Genomic DNA, 18,763 nt, shown 5'->3' with positions numbered 1-18,763 from the left:
CTGAACACGCTCAAAACAGTGGAGATGATCGTGGACTTCAGGAGAAACCCCCCTGCACTTTCCCCACTCACCATCATGAACAGCCCTGTGACTGCAGTGGAGTCATTCAGATTCCTGGGAACCACCATCTCTTATGACCTGAAGTGGGACAATCACATTGACTCCATTGTGAAAAAGGCCCAGCAAAGGTTGTACTTCCTTTGCCAGCTTAGGAAGTTTAACCTGCCACAGGAGCTGCTGAAACAGTTCTACTCAGCCATCATTGAGTCTGTACTGTGTACCTCAATAACTGTCTGGTTTAGTTCAGCAACAAAATCAGACATCAGACGATTATAGAGAACTGTTCAGACTGCTGAAAGGATTATTGGTGCTCCTCTGCCCACCCTTCAAGAACTGTATACATCCAGAGTGAGGAAAAGGGCTCAGAAAATCACTCTGGATCCCTCGCATCCAAGTCACCCCATCTTTGAACTTTTGCCATCTGGTCGGCGCCTCAGAGCCGCAAATACCAGAACAGCAAGGTACAAGAACAGTTTCTCCCCCCAGGCAATCTCATGAACAGTTAAATGTTCCCTACTTATACTTATAAACGTGCAATATCCTTATATTTATTTGTTAACCCTCCATCCTAGAACATTCCTGCATCTCACTCAATCCTATTCCATTATCATTTATACCACAATTGTTTATACACTTATTTATTTTTATTTTTTGTCTGTGTTGTCGTCTCTGTGTACTGGAAGCTTATGTCACTAAAACAAATTCATTGTATGCGTAAGCATACTTGGCAATAAAGCTCTTTCTGATTCTGATTCTGATAACTTTTGAGCGGGAAACCCAGACTGTCGCTGTCTGTTTGAAAACAGGAAACGCACAGTCATTGGCCGCCTCGCGCTGTGACTTAAACACAATAGCCAATCAAATGCCGATGGTGACGCACCGCCCAAATGCTGCAGGAGATATTAAAAATCCCCTGCAAAAGCGCCTAATCATTCCGTTGAAGAAAACAAGACAGGAAACTCGAGAAAATGGCAAGAACCAAGCAAACCGCCCGTAAATCCACCGGAGGTAAAGCCCCGAGGAAGCAGCTCGCCACCAAAGCCGCCCGTAAGAGCGCACCAGCCACCGGCGGCGTCAAGAAGCCCCACCGCTACAGGCCCGGCACCGTGGCTCTGCGAGAGATCCGTCGCTACCAGAAGTCCACCGAGCTGCTGATCCGCAAGCTGCCCTTCCAGCGTCTGGTGCGAGAGATCGCTCAGGACTTCAAGACGGACCTGCGCTTCCAGAGCTCCGCCGTCATGGCCCTGCAGGAGTCCAGCGAGGCTTATCTGGTCGGTCTGTTCGAGGACACCAACCTGTGCGCCATCCACGCCAAGAGAGTCACCATCATGCCCAAAGACATCCAGCTGGCCCGCCGCATCCGTGGAGAGCGCGCCTAAACGCCTGACTTCACAAGTCTTGAAACCACAAAGGCTCTTTTCAGAGCCACCTCAATTTGTCTACTGAAGTTGAATTTCCTTTAATCTCTTTAAATATACGGTGCTATTTTGAGTTTTGCTCGAATAAACACTATTGACAGATTACTACACCCCTTAGTGACAAATATTAGAAGTGATCTCAATATATTATGCTAACGGATGTAATAATATTTTTTTGGGAGAAGTGCAATTTGTCTGTCGAAGCAAAGTTTCCTTTATGTTTCTTAAAAATGCTGTTTTAGAAGTGATAACTAACCCCACCAAAACAATCTTCACTAAATGAGACCGATTAGAAATAATAACCTAAAGATATAATCCTTTCATATATACATTATTTTGCCTATAGAAGAAATGAAATCATATCACTTGGGGAGAAGGGCAAATAGAACAGACAATAGAAAGCGGCCCAAAGTACTTAAGTATCATATAAATCTGTTTATAGGTAATAGTTGCATGCTGGGGTAATATAAGTCCTAAATAAATGTATGTTGTTTGTGTTTTTTATGAGAATTGTCCAAATGTTACCCCAAATATCAAACCATCAGCAGAAAGTTAAAAGAGGTCTGCAGTTACACGTCATTGGCTCCGCCTTCATGCTTCAAGTAGGTCCGGTAAGCGAATGTAAAAGTGCTCTTGCATGCTTTCGGTATATAGACAGAATTCTGTTGCGTTCTGTAACTGATACAAGACCACAATGTCTGGAAGAGGTAAAGGAGGTAAAGGGCTCGGTAAAGGTGGCGCTAAGCGTCACCGTAAAGTTCTGCGGGATAACATCCAGGGCATCACCAAACCCGCCATCCGTCGTCTCGCTCGCCGCGGCGGGGTCAAGCGTATCTCCGGTCTGATCTACGAGGAGACCCGCGGGGTGCTGAAGGTGTTCCTGGAGAACGTGATCCGCGATGCCGTGACCTACACCGAGCACGCCAAGAGAAAGACCGTCACCGCCATGGACGTCGTGTACGCGCTGAAGCGGCAGGGACGCACTCTGTACGGCTTCGGAGGATAAACGCGTCCGTGTTAGCAGAAAACCCCAAAGGCTCTTTTAAGAGCCACCCAAATATTCAAAAGGAGTGTTTTCTTTGTATACGTTTTGTTACATTTTTGGATGCATTTATTACAGCTAACATTTGTTCTTCGATTATAGTAACACATTTTATGGGGAAATATGGTTAAGGTTACTTGTAAAAACATTATATGAGACTTTCAAACTAATCGTTAAAGGGTTTTTATTTGGCGCGTTTATGCAGAAATGCTTCGTGTGTCTATTCTAGTTTCTTTGACGCAAAATAGAGAATAATAGAAACCGAAATCTGTTTATTCAGAATGTAAGTGGGAAAGTAAAGACAACGCAAAGGAGTTTGTGTTGAAGTTTATTCAGGGGTAGAATATGGAGAGGCTGTCTGCCTTTCCCCCAATGAAATACCCGCTAAAACAGTCGCTGACGTCAGGCGCGATTTAAGCTACAACAACCAAATCATCTTCAGAGGAACAACTGTGGACTTCGGTCTGATGAGATGTTGTTAGACGAGCCTATGTCAGTAATACACACTTCTCTGTCCCATCAGCCCGTTTACCGTGCTCACGGCGCAGATTGTTAGACGAAGATGTATGGTGCACGCTCTATATCACTTCATAAATAACCCGCACAATAAATGTGAGAATACATGTAGTTCTGTCGTCAGTCATGAAATCAAACTGCGCATGTAAAGACCGTCGCTCAAATACACGTAGCTAAAATATATTCTGCGATTCGAAATGATAACTCAAACTGATATGTGTTTTTCATTTGTAATTGACATTTTATATTCTAGCATTTACGTCTACTGTTGACTTCCAGCCTTTCTACATTTTTATCACGATCTTTCTGCATGCCTCATCCATGCATATACAATATTGGAGAGCAAATATTTGGGAGTCTTGAGAAGTTGAATGTGCGCCTTTATTAAAATACCTGAAGGAAGAGCAGGCTGGTCTGACTCTACACAACCGAGAAGATTTGGAGGACGAAAGCTTTCATTTAAAGAAACAATCTGAAACAACAAAGGACACAATTTATAATGAGTAAGTTGTTTATTCTTTCGTACAGTAGTTGTTATAAAAAGCCGCTCACCTGTCTCGTGTCTGTTATTATATGTTTGTAGGCTATATAACAGTTTATGGTCAGGTTAACCTACCTATGTAATAAATATTTCACCCAAAAACATTGCAGGACTGAACAACAGGATCTACTAAGTGTGTAAATTTGATCTTAAAGGCTAAAGTAAAGGTTTATTTTAGTGGAGCTAAAACTGACATTGTATTATTACAACAGTGGGCTTTACAGGGTTAGTGTCATGTATTGCATCAAAGCTGAACTGGACACATTTACACCTAATCAGGTGTGTGTGTGGACATAGATTCGTATGCATGTGTATGTTGATGTCCCATCAGTCCATAGGCCTATAATTGCCCATCATTTATGCTTGCACTGGTATGCTACCTTTGACAATATAAGACAATAAATGTTTTAATTTATTAATTTAATTATTATTATTATTTATTTTTTAGTTATGTGGTGCCTTCAGGTGCTTCAAGGGCGGCAAGCAAGTGTTGTTCAGTTTTCAGTGATGAAGATAATCTGAATCTGAATAATCTAAGATTTATTAATTTATTTATTTTGGAACCCTTAATGTTAACTTTTGTTTACTTACTTTTAAATAATATACAAAATTATACATTTTTGTAAATTGCTTCGTTTATGAGTGGTTAATACCATAGATGTTAAAAGTCTTTAACTTGGAGTCAAGTTTGAAGTAATTTAAAGGGGGGGTGAAATGCTCATTTTCACTCAATATCCTGTAAATCTTGAGTACCTATAGAGTAGTACTGCATCCTTCATAACTCAAAAAAGTCTTTAGTTTTATTATATTTATAGGAGAAAGATAGTCTGTACCGATTTTTCCCTGAAAAACACGACCGACTGGAGGAGTGACGTGTGGGCGGAGCTAAAGAATCACGAGCACCAGTAAGCTTTTGCGTTGGGAGCGTTTGGAAGCTGTGACATTACTGTGAGGAAAAAAACATTATCCAAAACAAACCATGGCTAACAGTCAGATTCAGTGTATATTTATGATCCAGAATCAGATCCAGAGGCTGAAATTGAATGAGAGCAGCAGCATCTACAACTACACCAGGACGTCTCTATGTGGTATGTATTGAAACTGTATATATTTGTTTAGCGGTTTTGGAAAATGACTTTATGTCGTCAAACTGGACCTTGTTTGGGGTAATCTGTGCAGGGTTGTCTTGCCCTGGCAACCAAATACACACTTCTTTTGTGAGATTTCGCGACGCTCTCGCTCTGATCAGTGAAGTCTGTTGTGCTCTCAGTGCTCTGCTATACGGGAGCGCGCGCTCTTCCGGCAGAAGCGCCTCAGGACCCATATAAGGAAATTCTGCTCCATCTAACGTCACACAGAGCCATACTCGAAAAAAAAACTTTCCGAAACTTGTGACAAACCGGAAGGAGTATTTTTGTTCCAAAAATACTCCTTCAAACGTCCAACTTAATTTTTGAAACTTTGTCCATGTTTAGCATGGGAATCCAACTCTTTAACAGTGTAAAAAACTCAGTATGCATGAAATAGCATTTCACCTCCCCTTTAATGGCTCGCTATAAAAATCCCATTCAGAATCCTCATGTATTGAATTTTTTATAGACTATAGACAAATATGTGATGCATGATCTGATGAACTTTTCTGTTCTGCAAAAGGGTTTTTTTTTTTTTTTTTTGGTGAAACAAGGTTCTTCAGATTATAAAAAGGTAATAAAGAGATGGTTCTTTCAATAACCTTTGACTGAATGATTTTTTGTGGTACCAAAGATTTTTCTTCTATGGCATCGAAGAACCTTTTGAAGCACCTTTATTTTTAAGAGTGGACCATGTTCAAAACTTTCTGTAACCAAATTCTACAATAAGAGTCCAATCGACCATGACAGATAAGGAAATATGTGACACAGATATTACAAAACCATATAAATTAAGTATTTCTTTGTGATATAAGCCAGGGATATTCAATTAAAGCACCAAGAGGTGCGGCCTCAAAACAAAACACATTTTTACATTTAGATACACGCAAGGCCACGTGACAGAAAAGTCCTGAAATCCATACTATTTTAATATTTTACTTAAAAGCATTATCTACTAAAAACAATGTTGCTACGATATTTTTTCTCATCTCGAGCAGAAAAGAAAGTTGCAGTTATAAACTAGCAGTTTTAAAGTTTAAGTTCTATCCTAGCCAATTAACAATTTCCCCAATTATAATTAGATGATTCTTTTGAAATGTTCCAACCCGTTCAGATTAACTCTCTGGGGTTGAAAGTCGCACCATAATATGAAGATCAGAAAAGTCTTGTTATATCTGGTTTGAACAGCCAGAGTCTTAGATAGTTAAAGATGGATAAATAAATAGTAAGAAAAATGGTAACAGTTTCTATTTAGCCCATATATATAATGATAGTATATATATATATATATATATATATATATATATATATATATATATATATATATATATATATATATATATATATATATATATATATATTATAAGGGTATTCTTAAGGCATTATAATGAATGCGTAATACATTCATATTATTAAAAAAAAAAAAAAATGCAACATTTTATATGGTTAGGCTGCAATTTATTTTGATTGTCCCCTAAGTCTACTGACTATAAGCAACTTTGCAAGTACATGTCAACTAAGTCTCATTAGAGTATTAGCTTAGGTTACGGATTGGTCGAATGCCGACGTTCTTGCAAAGTTGCTTATAGTCTATAGTTTATCTGTTGGTGGAACATCAGAATAAAGTGTTAGCATATATTTACAGTAGCAGACATGCTACTAATACTCGGATGACCACTAGTTAATATTTAGTTGCAGTGTTACTTATCAACAGCTGTTTAAAGGGAACCATCAAAATAATCAAACTGATATTACAATAAAAAATAAATACAATTTTAAAAGCAAATGTGTGATATTACACATTCATCTGATCTGATGGCTTATTTTATTATTTACTATTATTAAAATTTATAAGTAGGGATGGGTGTTGTTAAAATTTTTTCGATGCCGATACTGGTTACAGATACCGATATTTATCTATATGGTTATCGATACTATTTGGTGCAACAATATATGCTGTTGTTAAACAATTTAAGTCATTTTATTACTGCTGAAATTTAGCGACTTTTTAAATTAATATCAAGAACGGGTTATTTTTCTCGGTGTTTGTTTTATTAACATTAAAGGAAAAGTTCACTCAAAAAATAAAATTGTATCATCATTTACTCACTTGCAAGTTGTTTTAAACCTGAATGAGTTTCTTCATCTTTTGAACTAAACGAGTAACTAACTAGCTGTTCCCCAGCGACGTTCATATTTTTTCCCCCCAATATCAAAAAGTCAGCGGGGACTAGCAACTGTTTGCTAAATGGTAAATGGACTGCATTTATATAGCGCTTTCAACAGACCACATGACCATCCAAAGCGCATCCAAAGCATAATTTGCCTCACATTCACATACCGACTGCGGTGTCTGCCATTCAAGGCGCCATACAGCTTGTTGGGAGCAGCTGGGGTTAGATGTCTTGCTCAAGGACACCTCGACACTTGGTCTGGTGGAGCCGGGGATTGAACCACCAACCTTCCAGTTTATAGACAACCTACATGAACCACTGAGCCACTACTGCTTGCTTACCCACATTCTTCAGAATCTATTAATTTGTGTTCAGCACAAGAATAAATATAAATGAATAAACGCTTTAAAGCTGTTTTTAAGAATATTCATGAGATTAAACCATTTATTATGTTGTATACATACCAGTTGTATGCATCTCTGTGGAATTCTTCCACAGAGATGCACTAAAAACAGAGAATAAGACTTAGACTATGCTCATAAACCTTGCACGCAGTATACAAACGAACATGTAACAATACATTTATTCATCTGTCTTAATGTTAGTTAAAAATAATAATAAAATATGTTACTTGATGTAGCAGTGTCTGACTAAGGCGAGACACAGGTTGATGAACGTGACAGTTAATCTACATATTCGCTGTCTACACGGAAAAGAAAGGGCTGCATTTTCAGATTTGTCCACTCTGGGACTTAAAAATATCGGTTTCACTCTCCCAAAACATCGGATCCGTGTGGACGAAAAGCCTATATGATACAAATTCTATGCATGTACAGCTAAATGCATCTCAGTGTGGAAGGGGCCTTAGTGAAAGCAATCTATAATTTTCCTGCTCACCATGTTTCTGTTGTTGTTAAAATAACCGCGTCATCTGCAGCTCTTGAACTCCGCACCACAGTTTTGAATTGCTGTTCACTTAAAATGATGCTGTGTTATGGCTCAATGTCATGATGGATGCCAGGGTGTAGATCTGGTCTGCCTTTTGAATATTAGATATAGAAGTATTTAAAGGGTAAGTTCTCCCAAATATTACAATTATTTAATGACTCACCTTCATGTCGTTCCAAACCCATAAGAGCTCTGTTCATCTTCGGAACACAATTTAAGATATTTTAGATTTAGTCTTCTCTTCCGGGTCTGTTGTGAGCGCAACTGTTGTGACAGTTGACGTACAACATTGCTGACATGTTATCTTTGTTATTTGGTGTGCCAGAAAACATGTCAGCAGCGTCATATGTCAACAGCGCCATGAACGCTCTCACAACAGACCCGGAAGAGAAGACAATGCTGAATAGAGTAATTATTTTTGGACCAAAATGTATTTCCGATGCTTCAGCAAATTCCAACTGTCCCTCTGATGTCACATGGACTACTTTGATTATGTTTTCATTACTTTTTCTGGACACGGACAGTATACCAAACATAAATTTTCAATGGAGGGACAGAAAGCTCTCAGACTAAATCTAAAATATCTTAAACTGTGTTCCGAAGATAAAAGGAGGTCTTACGGGTTTGGAACGACATAAGGGTGAGTTATTAATTACATAATTTTAATATTTGGGTGAACTAACCCTTTAAGGATAAAAGACTTGAGTTGGTTTTAAAATGAGACAGTCCTCTTCCTCGGGTCAAGTCAAGTCTGGAATCATATCATATGGAGTCTGAAGTCTACAAAAATGGCCTCTTGTGTGTGAAGTGGATGGACACGCAAGTGGTGTCTGTTTGTTCCACCATACATGCTGCCTATACAGGAGAGCGTGTACAAAGGAAAATCAAAGCACAACATACATGGAAGACAAAGTATTTTCCATGTCCTGCACCTGTGACTGCATACAGCCAGCACATGGGGGGTGTTGACCTGTCCGATCAACTGTTGCAATACTACTCTGCACAGCACAAAACCATGAAGTGGTACAGAAAAATCTTCCTACACTTCTTGGACATTGCCAACAACGCTTTCATATTGCACAAAGAGCTGCACGGCAACATGACTCACGATCAGTTCATGGAGGAGCTTATTGCAGAGCTCTGTGGTTTGTCACAGAAAGCAGCACCAAAACAGTTTAGCACAGACCATGTGCCAATTCCAGGAGCTGAGCTGACTTCAGATGTCAGAAGAATTGCTACTGTCGGTCGCCGGATCTGTGTGCATTGCAAAGTAGTGCACAGAAAAAAGCAACAAACACCTTGGAAATGCCAGGCTTGTGACGTTCACTTGTGTCTTCAGTCGAACAGAAACCTTTTCCAGGAATGGCACAAAAGCCTGTGATTGTGTTAACCCTCTGGGGTTCTTCGGTCATTTATGACCCGAAATATTTTTTAAAAAATGTTAAAAGTCGTAGCTTCATCGGAATGGTCCGAAACTTGGTGACTTTATTGCTACTTGGTATATGAACACCCCAAAAAATTGGGGACAGGATTTGAAAAGTCTAAGTGGTCGTAAAAAATGTCCCCCATAGGAAATGAATGGGAAATTGGCAAAAATATTAAAACACTGTTTTTCATTGGCTAGCAGACCCCCACCTGCTGTTAGCATTTCATTGACTCCCATTCATTTTGGCGTCACTTTGACAGAAAATAACTTAAACTTAATAACTTAATAACTACATCTGAGGCATTTAAAGACTCCATTTGTCCATTAATTATTTCTAAAGAAACACGAAAATGTATAAAAGGCACCATTACCTTGTATCTTACGTTATGGTCCCGTAGAAACTGTTTTTGTAAAAATAGGCTAAATGCGTCATAAAATGTGACTCTCTGTCGCACAGTAGAGAAATTACGTATGGACGGGAGGAGAAGCTCGCAGGCAATCTTTTACTCTCTATGAGGCAAACGTGGGGACGTAGAGGCATAAAGTCAAGGGAGATAATTAATCAGAACACTCACCAAAATTTGCTCCTGTCCACGCTCGCCTTCTCTGCAAGATTCGGTGAGTGATTCAGCATTTAGAATCACTAAATCGAATGGGGTCGCTATGTCCATTTCTTTTACTGTCAATGGTCGTAAGAGCATTCTCAACAGCCAGCGCATGACGAGCCTTCTTTTACTTGCTTTAGATAGCAGACTTATAAGTGAATTACCGTCACCTATCTCTCAATGGTCCATTTGAGAGATTCTCAAAGCTGTGATTCACATACACTTCAATTATATGACTGACAGATGGCAATGATTTAAGTTAAACATCTTTGTTTGTGTTCTACTGAATAAACAAAATCATCTAAACCTTGGATGCCCTGGTGGTAAGCAGATAAACATCAAATTTTCAGGAGCGTTGGACTCATTGGGCCGCAATTATAAAATGCTGTGCATAAATCTCTCAAATATGCGTATGTCTGATTCATGAACATACTGTATGCACAGAAAACACACATATGCCTCTTTTTCAGATGTGAAATCTATGAATTATAAATGATCTTGAACTTACACACAACTGAATGGTTTCAGCTCTGTACTTTAAAAACGACTCCCAATTAAGATCATTATCATATAAAAGATCACCAATCATTCACCACATACCTTAATTAAAAACAGCAAGCTGCAACAGCTTACATTTCCAAAAACCTGCAGTACTTGAACAAGAAAAAGTCAAGTCATCTTTATTTATATAGCGCTATTAACAATATAGATTGTAACAAAGCAACTAAACAGCATTAAATAGGAAAATAATGTTGTGGCGGGGGGAGGCGTGGTTTAGCGAAGTCTGCAACGGGAGAGCGAGTGAAGAGACGAGCGGCGGTAAGTGGTTCAGGTGAGAAATTATTAACAGCTGGATCTCGTTGCAGTGATTGGCGTGGGGAACCAGTATTTAAGCAGCGCGACAGCCGGCAGAAGACGAGAGAGATGGGGACTCGTGAGTGTGTGAAGCGGAGGAGCTGTCGAGCCGGACAGATGCAGTAGCGAAGCCGCAGTATATTTATAGAGACGCGCACCTGCCGCGCTGGTTTATTTTGTTGTTTGTTTCTTTTGTATAAGAGAATAAAGTCTCTCACGAGCCCCTACACCGACTCTGGTCTCCTTCCTCTACCCTGAACGAACAATCATTACAAATGTCAATAAAGCAAAAAGGCAATTCATCACTGAATTCAGTGATGTCTTCCAGCTCAGTCCAGTTTAAATGGTATCTGCAATCAAGTCAGCAAAACTGCTGGTAATTAAGTGTCCCCAACTAAGCAAGCCAAAGGCAACAGCGAAAACCCCATCGGTGACAGAATGTAGAAAAAAACCTTGGGAGAAACCAGGCTCAGTTTGGGATGCCAATTCTCCTCTGACCATACAAACCAGTAGTTCAATTCCAGGCTGCAGCAAAGTCAGATTGTGCAGAAGAATCAACTGTTTCCTGTGGTCTTGTCCTGGTGGTCCTCTGAGACAAGGTCTTTACAGGGGATCTGTATCTGGGGCTCTAGTTGTACTGGTCTCCGCTGTCTTTCAGGGATGTAGAGGTCCTTTCTAGGTGCCGATCCACCATCTGGTCTGGATACGTACTGGATCCGGGTGACTGCAGTGACCCTCTGATCTGGAAACAGACTGGATCTGGTGGCCACGGTGACCTCAGAACAAGAGAGAAACAGACTAATATTAGCGTAGATACCATTCTTCTAACTATGTAGCAAGCACATTGTGTGTTATGGGAAGTGTTCCTGGTTCCAGTTTACCTAATTAATGAAGACTAAAAATCCTTTAATGGATTTGAATTTAAGAAATGTATTAGTGTGTTATATGTAAGCCAGGTTAAAGAGGTGGGTCTTTAATCTTGATTTAAACTGACAGTATGTGTCTGCCTCCCAAACAATGTTAGGTAGGTTATTCCAGAGTTTGGGAGTCAAGTAGAAAAAAAGAAGCTGAAGAAGCCCGCAGCTGATTTAGATATAATAATAATAATACATTTTATTTGAAGGTGCATTTCTCGGCACTCAAGGACACCGTACATGAATACATAAAACAGAACAAGTCAAAAAAAGTTTTAAACAGATGTGTTTAGAGTTGTAATTTAAAATGGGGGAATGAATCAATGTTTCTATGTTGGGGTGCTAATGAATTCCAGAATGAATTTCAGCCGCTCTGCTCCCCATGGTGGTGAGAAGGGCAGATGGGACAGACAGGTGTATGGAGTAAGAGGATCTGAGGGAACGGAAGGGAGTGGGAACCTGGAGGAGATCAGACAAATATGGGGGGGCAAGATTGTGTATGGCCTTGAATGTAAACGGAAGGATTTTGAATTGGATGCAGAACTGGACCGGGAGCCAGTGGAGCTATTGGAGGACAGGAGTAATGTGTTGAATGGAGGGGGTTCGAGTTATAATTGCGGGCAGCTGAGTTCTGGACCAGTTGAAGTTTACAGAGAGATATGTGAGGGAGGCCAAAGAGAAGATAATTACAATAATCCAGACAGGAAGGGACTAGATTGTGGACAAGGATGTCAGCAGTGTGGGGGGTAAGGGAGGGGCGGAGGTTTCATAGGTGGAAGTAGGCAGACCGGGTAATGGTATTTTTGTGGGATTGAAATGATAGTGTGCTGTCAAGGATGACACCCAGACTCTTAACCTGGGGGGAAGGTGAAATGGAGGAGATATCAAGAGTGAGAGAAAAACTATCGGTTTTGGACAGAGTGGATTTGGTGCTAACCCTTTAACTGCCCCACCAAGAAAAAAGCATTTTTTGTTTGCATTTCTTATCTCCTTATGTCATTAGTTACCACACTCAATGTATTTTTTTTCCAACACGTCCCATAATTTTTAAAACATTAGCTTAGCTTTTCTACGTTTACCATAAAGTGACAAATCAACCATTTGGTTGAGCACGTTTTTGAAAAATTATTGAAAACATACTAAAGTTTTTTCATGGCACCAAGTAAAATAATTTTGTAAAGTTAGGGCTCTTACAGTGTAATATGTCAAAAAAATATGCTTACCTTGCAAAATTTCACCAAAAACAGTTTACATGGCAGGAGTGATTTCTTTCTCTCTGACATCCATAAAAAGAAGAAGTGTTGTGACAAATGCTGTTGATTTTTTTTGGCTTAACATACCTCTACCAGATGGTAGAGATGGCTCAACCAGCTTGAATTAAGTTAGGTACTCCTCTCAATAAAATATATTGACTCAAAATGTGCTCAACCATTTGGTCGAGCGGCAGTTAAAGGGCTAATGTGGAGAACCTCTGTTTTATTATGGTTACGGATGACGATGAAAGAAAGCCTGTTGAGGAGGGTGGTGTGACAGATGGAAGAGGAGTAAATGATAGCAGAAATGAGGGGGACTAGGAAGGGAAGGCAGGCTTTAACAAGATATTGAAGGAATTATCAAATTGCCAGAGTTTTGAGAAACAAAGCAGATGTGGAGGACTATAGTGTAATAAGAGCTTTTTCAAATACTGGGATACTAAACCATTCAGTTCTTCATAAGTAAAAGCAAGATTTTAAAATCTATACAATGTTTGAAATTACAGTACTCTAACATTGAATTCATAAACAAATGAATGAATGTTTCTGCATTTGACATTGAGAGCATAGGCCGTAACTTAGATATATTTTTGAGATGGTAAAATGCAGTTTTACAAATGCAAGAAATGTGGCTTTTAATGGAAAGATTGCTATCAAATAGCACACCTAGGTTCCTAACTGATGAGGAAGAATTAACAGAGAAGCCATCAAGTCTTAGTCCTATAATTAACACCTCTGTTGTTGTTGTTTGTTTTTTTTTTTTTTAGGATTTAGCAGTAGCAGTATGTTGCACATGTAGAAAGGAGTAGTCGTCGATTCTGGTGCAACATTTAATATAGGAATGTTGTATGCAAACCTGCAAGACAGATATAACATTTGAAAGTCAATCACAAGTGGAGCGTCTCAATTCTGTGTTAACCATCTGCTCGTCTCTGCATTAACTGCTATATTATACATACTTAGTATTACATTTACTCATTGCCAATTATAACATTCTTTATACCATGGTTGTTCAACAAACTAATGCAATCATTCACTTGCAAATACAGTTTGTATATTAAGCACATGAACACCTATTTTGCATCATAAATCAAAATAAACCGTGTTAAACTTAATTTGAACCCATACAATTCACTTTGTTTACACTTTTCAGAGTACATACATTCTCTTTTCCAGCATGACTTGTTCACTCTAAATAACACATAACACTTTAATGTTCCCTTATGTCACATTTCCCGAGTCTTTTATACCATTACTGAGCAAATCGCATAGTTTGAGTTTTCATTAACTATGCACCTGCTGCATACAACTTGCACAAAATGGCGAACACCCGCGAACTCCGCATGTGCGTTACTGAACCAGCAACTATTAATTTAGCCCTCAAAATCCCCAAAATAACTAAACAATCATTGCTGTGAATAATGTATTTTCATATCTATGCAGAATACTTTCATTTATATGTTGTTTCTGATCATGTTCTATCAACGAGTAATGATAATACAGTTTTTGTGCTCAAAACTTACTGAACACAACAAAATACAAAACATAAATGTTCATGAACTCCTTTAACCTGTAATAAACTGAAGTAATCTTACCTGCAAGACAGATATAACATTTGAATGTCAATCACAAGTGGAGTGTCTCATTTCTGTGTTAACCATCTGCTCATTTCTGCATTAACTACAATATTGTACATTCTTGAGCAGATCTTGGCGAGAGCTCCCCCTAGGGGTTTGGATAACTTATACCGCTGTATACACATAACCCAGATAGCAATTACATTTGGCCCGGATCCGTTTTAAGCCCCTTTCCTGCGTTTCTATCTTAGAGACATTTTCTGATTGTAAACCAGATCCGTGCCAGATACAGGTTTCAGCTTAAACATTATAACTGATGTCTCCTGAGTCAGCCGTAGATAGATAGATAGATAGATAGATAGATAGATAGATAGATAGATAGATAGATAGATAGATAGATAGATAGATAGATAGATAGATAGATAGATAGATAGATAGATAGATAGATAGATAGATAGATAGAGATTTTTTTTTTTTTACTTTTTACCAAATCTTTAATTTTGATAAACCAGACAACTTTTACAGTCACATAATAAATAAAATTAAGACAACAACTTTCAACATACTTTCCATTTCTTTTTCCAGATGCTGAAAACATGATGCAAACTGTTGAGACGAAGGTATAATACTCAGATTTTCATTCCAGTCCAAACTCCATACTTTTTATTATTATTATTATTATTATTATTATTATTATTATTATTATTATTATTATTAAGTTTACAGTTGAGATAGTTACCTAAATGTAAAAAACTGAATAGACGCAAGACACCTGTTTCCAGTTCAGCGTTGAGGAGAAGAGCCAGGGTGGACCTTAATAGAAGGTTAATTGATATCGGCCCACACTTCCTCCCAGAGATACTGGGTCTCCAACAGATGATGTTGCAGAACCTGAAAATAAAAATCATGGAACAAAATCTTGGATTAGATCCAATGGCAGCTGTTGTGTCTGACCCAGAGGATAGATCTTATTATCAAGATGATAGTGATGTAGAAGAAATATCTGACTGGGAGGAACCAGAAAAACTCAGAAATTGATTTCCAACTGGGCATTAACATATGGTCTTTCCCATATTGCACTTTCGGCTCTCTTGGCAATATTAACGGTCCACCACTGTGACTTGCCAAAAGATGCACAAACTCTTCTTAACACAAGAAGAGATTATTCTGTCAGGGAGCTCTGCGGGGGCATATACCACTGCATTGGCATTATTGAGGCGTTAAAACATACCCATTCCCAGTGGAAAGACAAGCTTGTCGATGGATGTTGTTTACATCTTCAAATATCAGTGGATGGCCTGCTACTTTTTAAAAGTTCAGGTCTTCAGTTGTGGCCCATTTTAGGTAGATTGGTTGGAGTACCCATGAAAGAACCTGTAGTCATCGGGATGTACTCAGCTATAAAGAAACCTGAGTCAACAAAAATGTATCTCACAGATTTGGCAAATGAACTCTCACAATTACAGGAGGGGTTTACATTTGAGGGGAAAAGGCTCACTTTAAAAGTTCATTCGATGATCTGTGACGCACCGGCAAAATCCTTTGTGAAAGTCACAAAGGTTTTTAACGGTTACTATGGCTGTGACAAGTGTATTTAGAGTGGGGTGTACCTCAATCACCACGTGACATACCCCCTCATGAATAGCCAAGCACGGTGAGTAATGGCTTCTCCTGCTATCGTTATTTGCACCTCTTGCCACATGTACAGTTTATCTATCTCTGTCGCAGATGAGGGATTCACATGTGATAAATGCAGGGAAATAGTTAGGCTGACAGAGAAGATTTCAGAATTAGAGACACAAATCCAAACTTTAATTGAGGACAGTAAGAATGTTAGGGTTTTAGATACGGCTTTGGATGCGTCTAGCTCAGGGATTCCTGTACTTGGTTTGGTTCTGGCAACAGAGCCCCTGCAGCAGGGCAACTGGGTGACGGTGAGGCAGCGTAGTCGTGGGTCAAAACACCGCTATTCTGTTCCGATCAAAACATTAAACAGGGTCTCCCAAATCAGTGATGCACCCACTGAGAAACCTGATGAAAGTGCTCTAGTTATTGGTGATTCTATTGTATGGAATGTGAATATAGAGACACCAGCCACCATAGTCAAATGTTTACCGGGAGCCAGAGCGCCTGACATCTTGGCAAATTTAAAAGTGCTGGCTAATGCTAAACGTAAATACAGTAAGATTGTTATTCATGCCGGCGCTAATGATGTTCGACTTCGCCAGTCGGAGATCACTAAAAATAACTTTAAAGAGGTGTGTGAACTTGCAAGCACGATGTCAGACACTGTAATATGCTCTGGTCCCCTCCCTGCTTACCGTGGTGACGAGATGCATAGCAGATTGTCATCACTCAATGGCTGGATGTCTAAGTGGTGCCCACAGAATAACATAGGTTTTATAGACAATTGGACGAGCTTTTGGGGCAGACCTGACCTGTTGAAAAGAGATGGTCTTCATTCCTCCTGGGGTGGCGCCACTCTTCTGTCTAGAAATATGGCAAATAGTCTTAGTGTTTATACTTGACTAACTGGGGCCCAGGTCAGGAAGCAGACAGACTGGCTAAACCGACCGTCTGCTAGCTGCCTCCCGTCACAGAGGTCAGTTAATTCTCAGCTCATAGAGACTCTATCACCTAGATATCACACGATAGGGACTGTATCTGTTCCCCGAACTAGAAAATACAATAAAAGTCCAAACCAACACTGTTAATTATTTGACTGTAAATTTACAATAAATTGCAGGTTAATAATTGCATGACTTTCACAGTAAGTTACTGTAACATTTTTACAGTAAATTATTGTGAAATGACAGCTGTATACTGTGACTTCACAGTAATTCTGACATCGCATTACTGTGATTTAGCGGTAAGCTGCTGTAGAATTAATGTATTTAACTGTGAAATTACAGTTGGTGTCTATGTATTACTGTAATTTAACAGTAAGCAGCTGTAGAATTCATGTATTTAACTGTGAAATTAGTGTCTATTACTGTAATTTAGCAGCAAGCAGATGTAGAATTAATGTATTTAACTGTGAAATTAGTCTATCTATTACTGTAATTTAGCAGTAAGCAGCTCTAGAATTACTGTACATAACTGTGAATGTCTATCTATTACTGTGATTTAGCATAAATGATGGACCAAACAAAACTGATAAAAACAGTGACATAACTTTTATTTTTTAGAAGTAAAATACAATTTAATTACATGAATAAAACACTGGGCAACAGGGATTGACACTGGGTAACAGGAATGTGTGTCAAAAGAGAAAGAAGGAGACAGAGAAGAGAGAGTGAGGGAGAGAGATGTAAGAAAAGACAAAAAGGTGGGAATAGAGAGGGTCGCAGGTGTCTCTCTCCTTCCCTCGCAGCTGGCACCTGCATAGTGTGGGTTCTATCCACTATATACAAAAGATAAGAAAGACAAAAAGTTTAAGTTACTCTGTGGTGGACTGACTCCCTGTAAGTATGGTGCTCGCATTGTAACACTAATCCTAAAATGTCTACAATTTAAGTAATTTCAACTATTAAAAAAAATGTGAATAGTTCTCTCAATTAATATTAAATCAGCAAACCAGGACTCTAATCACTCCTGTTACTTTTACCCAGTCCTATTATTTTTCACGTAAGTAACAGGACTGAAAGTAACATGATTGAGGTTAAAAGGTTAGTTCACCCAAAAATGAAAATTCTGTCAGTAATTACAGAGCACAAATTAAGATATTTTTGATGAAATCTGAGAGCTGAATCACTCCTCCATCTGCTTCTAAGGGTTTGAAACTTGCTGGCCCAGAAAAATGTATTAAAGACATCTTTAATATAGTCCAAGTGACTCCAGTAGCTCAATCTTAAGTTTATAAAGCGACGAGAATACTTTGTGCGTAAAAAAAAACAAAAAAAACAACAACTTTATTCCACAATTAATTTCCTTCTCTGTGAGACTTGAGTTTTTTCATGTAGTAAAACAGCGTAGCGCTTCTGTGTTATACGTCACACGTAGGCTCACTATTGGCCGACGCTGGTCATGTGTGTGATGCATGTGACGTATAACACAGAAGCGCTACGCTGTTATACTACATGAATTCACCCGAGGCCCAGAGAGAAGGAAATGAATAGTGGAATAAAGTCATTATTTTTGGGGGGGTTTTGCGCACAAAAAGTATTCTCGTTGCTTGGTAAACGTAAGATTGAGCCACTGTAGTCACTTGGACTATATTAATGATGTTTTTAATAAATTTTCTGGGCCAGCAAGTTTCAATCCCTTAGAAGCCTATGGAGGAGTGATCCAGCTCTCAGATTTAA

General features: G+C 38.9%; 2 protein-coding genes and 1 long non-coding RNA gene across 3 annotated transcripts in view; 1 reads left to right on the top strand and 2 right to left on the bottom strand.

Moving 5' to 3' along the window:
• Positions 1–18,763, bottom strand: part of LOC113043678 (piggyBac transposable element-derived protein 4-like) — a 75,150-nt gene that overhangs the window by 12,690 nt on the left and 43,697 nt on the right. The window lies entirely within an intron of this gene.
• Positions 984–2,498, top strand: LOC113043834 (histone H3-like). The gene is made up of 2 exons (XM_026203434.1): positions 984–1,379; positions 2,167–2,498. The coding sequence occupies exons 1-2, from the start codon at positions 1,029–1,031 to the stop codon at positions 2,482–2,484; spliced, it is 669 nt and encodes a 222-aa protein (XP_026059219.1). The 5' UTR covers positions 984–1,028; the 3' UTR covers positions 2,485–2,498.
• LOC113043839 (uncharacterized) overlaps positions 17,619–18,763 on the bottom strand; it is a 36,471-nt gene continuing 35,326 nt past the window's right edge. Inside the window, exon 3 of the long non-coding RNA XR_003275791.1 lies at positions 17,619–17,862. This is a non-coding gene — a long non-coding RNA (uncharacterized LOC113043839). The remainder of the gene's footprint in view (positions 17,863–18,763) is intronic.

The sequence above is a fragment of the Carassius auratus genome, chromosome 25 (assembly GCF_003368295.1).
Source record: "Carassius auratus strain Wakin chromosome 25, ASM336829v1, whole genome shotgun sequence".
In the NCBI taxonomy this organism is placed as follows: Eukaryota; Metazoa; Chordata; class Actinopteri; order Cypriniformes; family Cyprinidae; genus Carassius; species Carassius auratus.
Note: the sequence above shows the minus strand (reverse complement) of the source record. Positions and strands in the feature narration are given on the sequence as shown.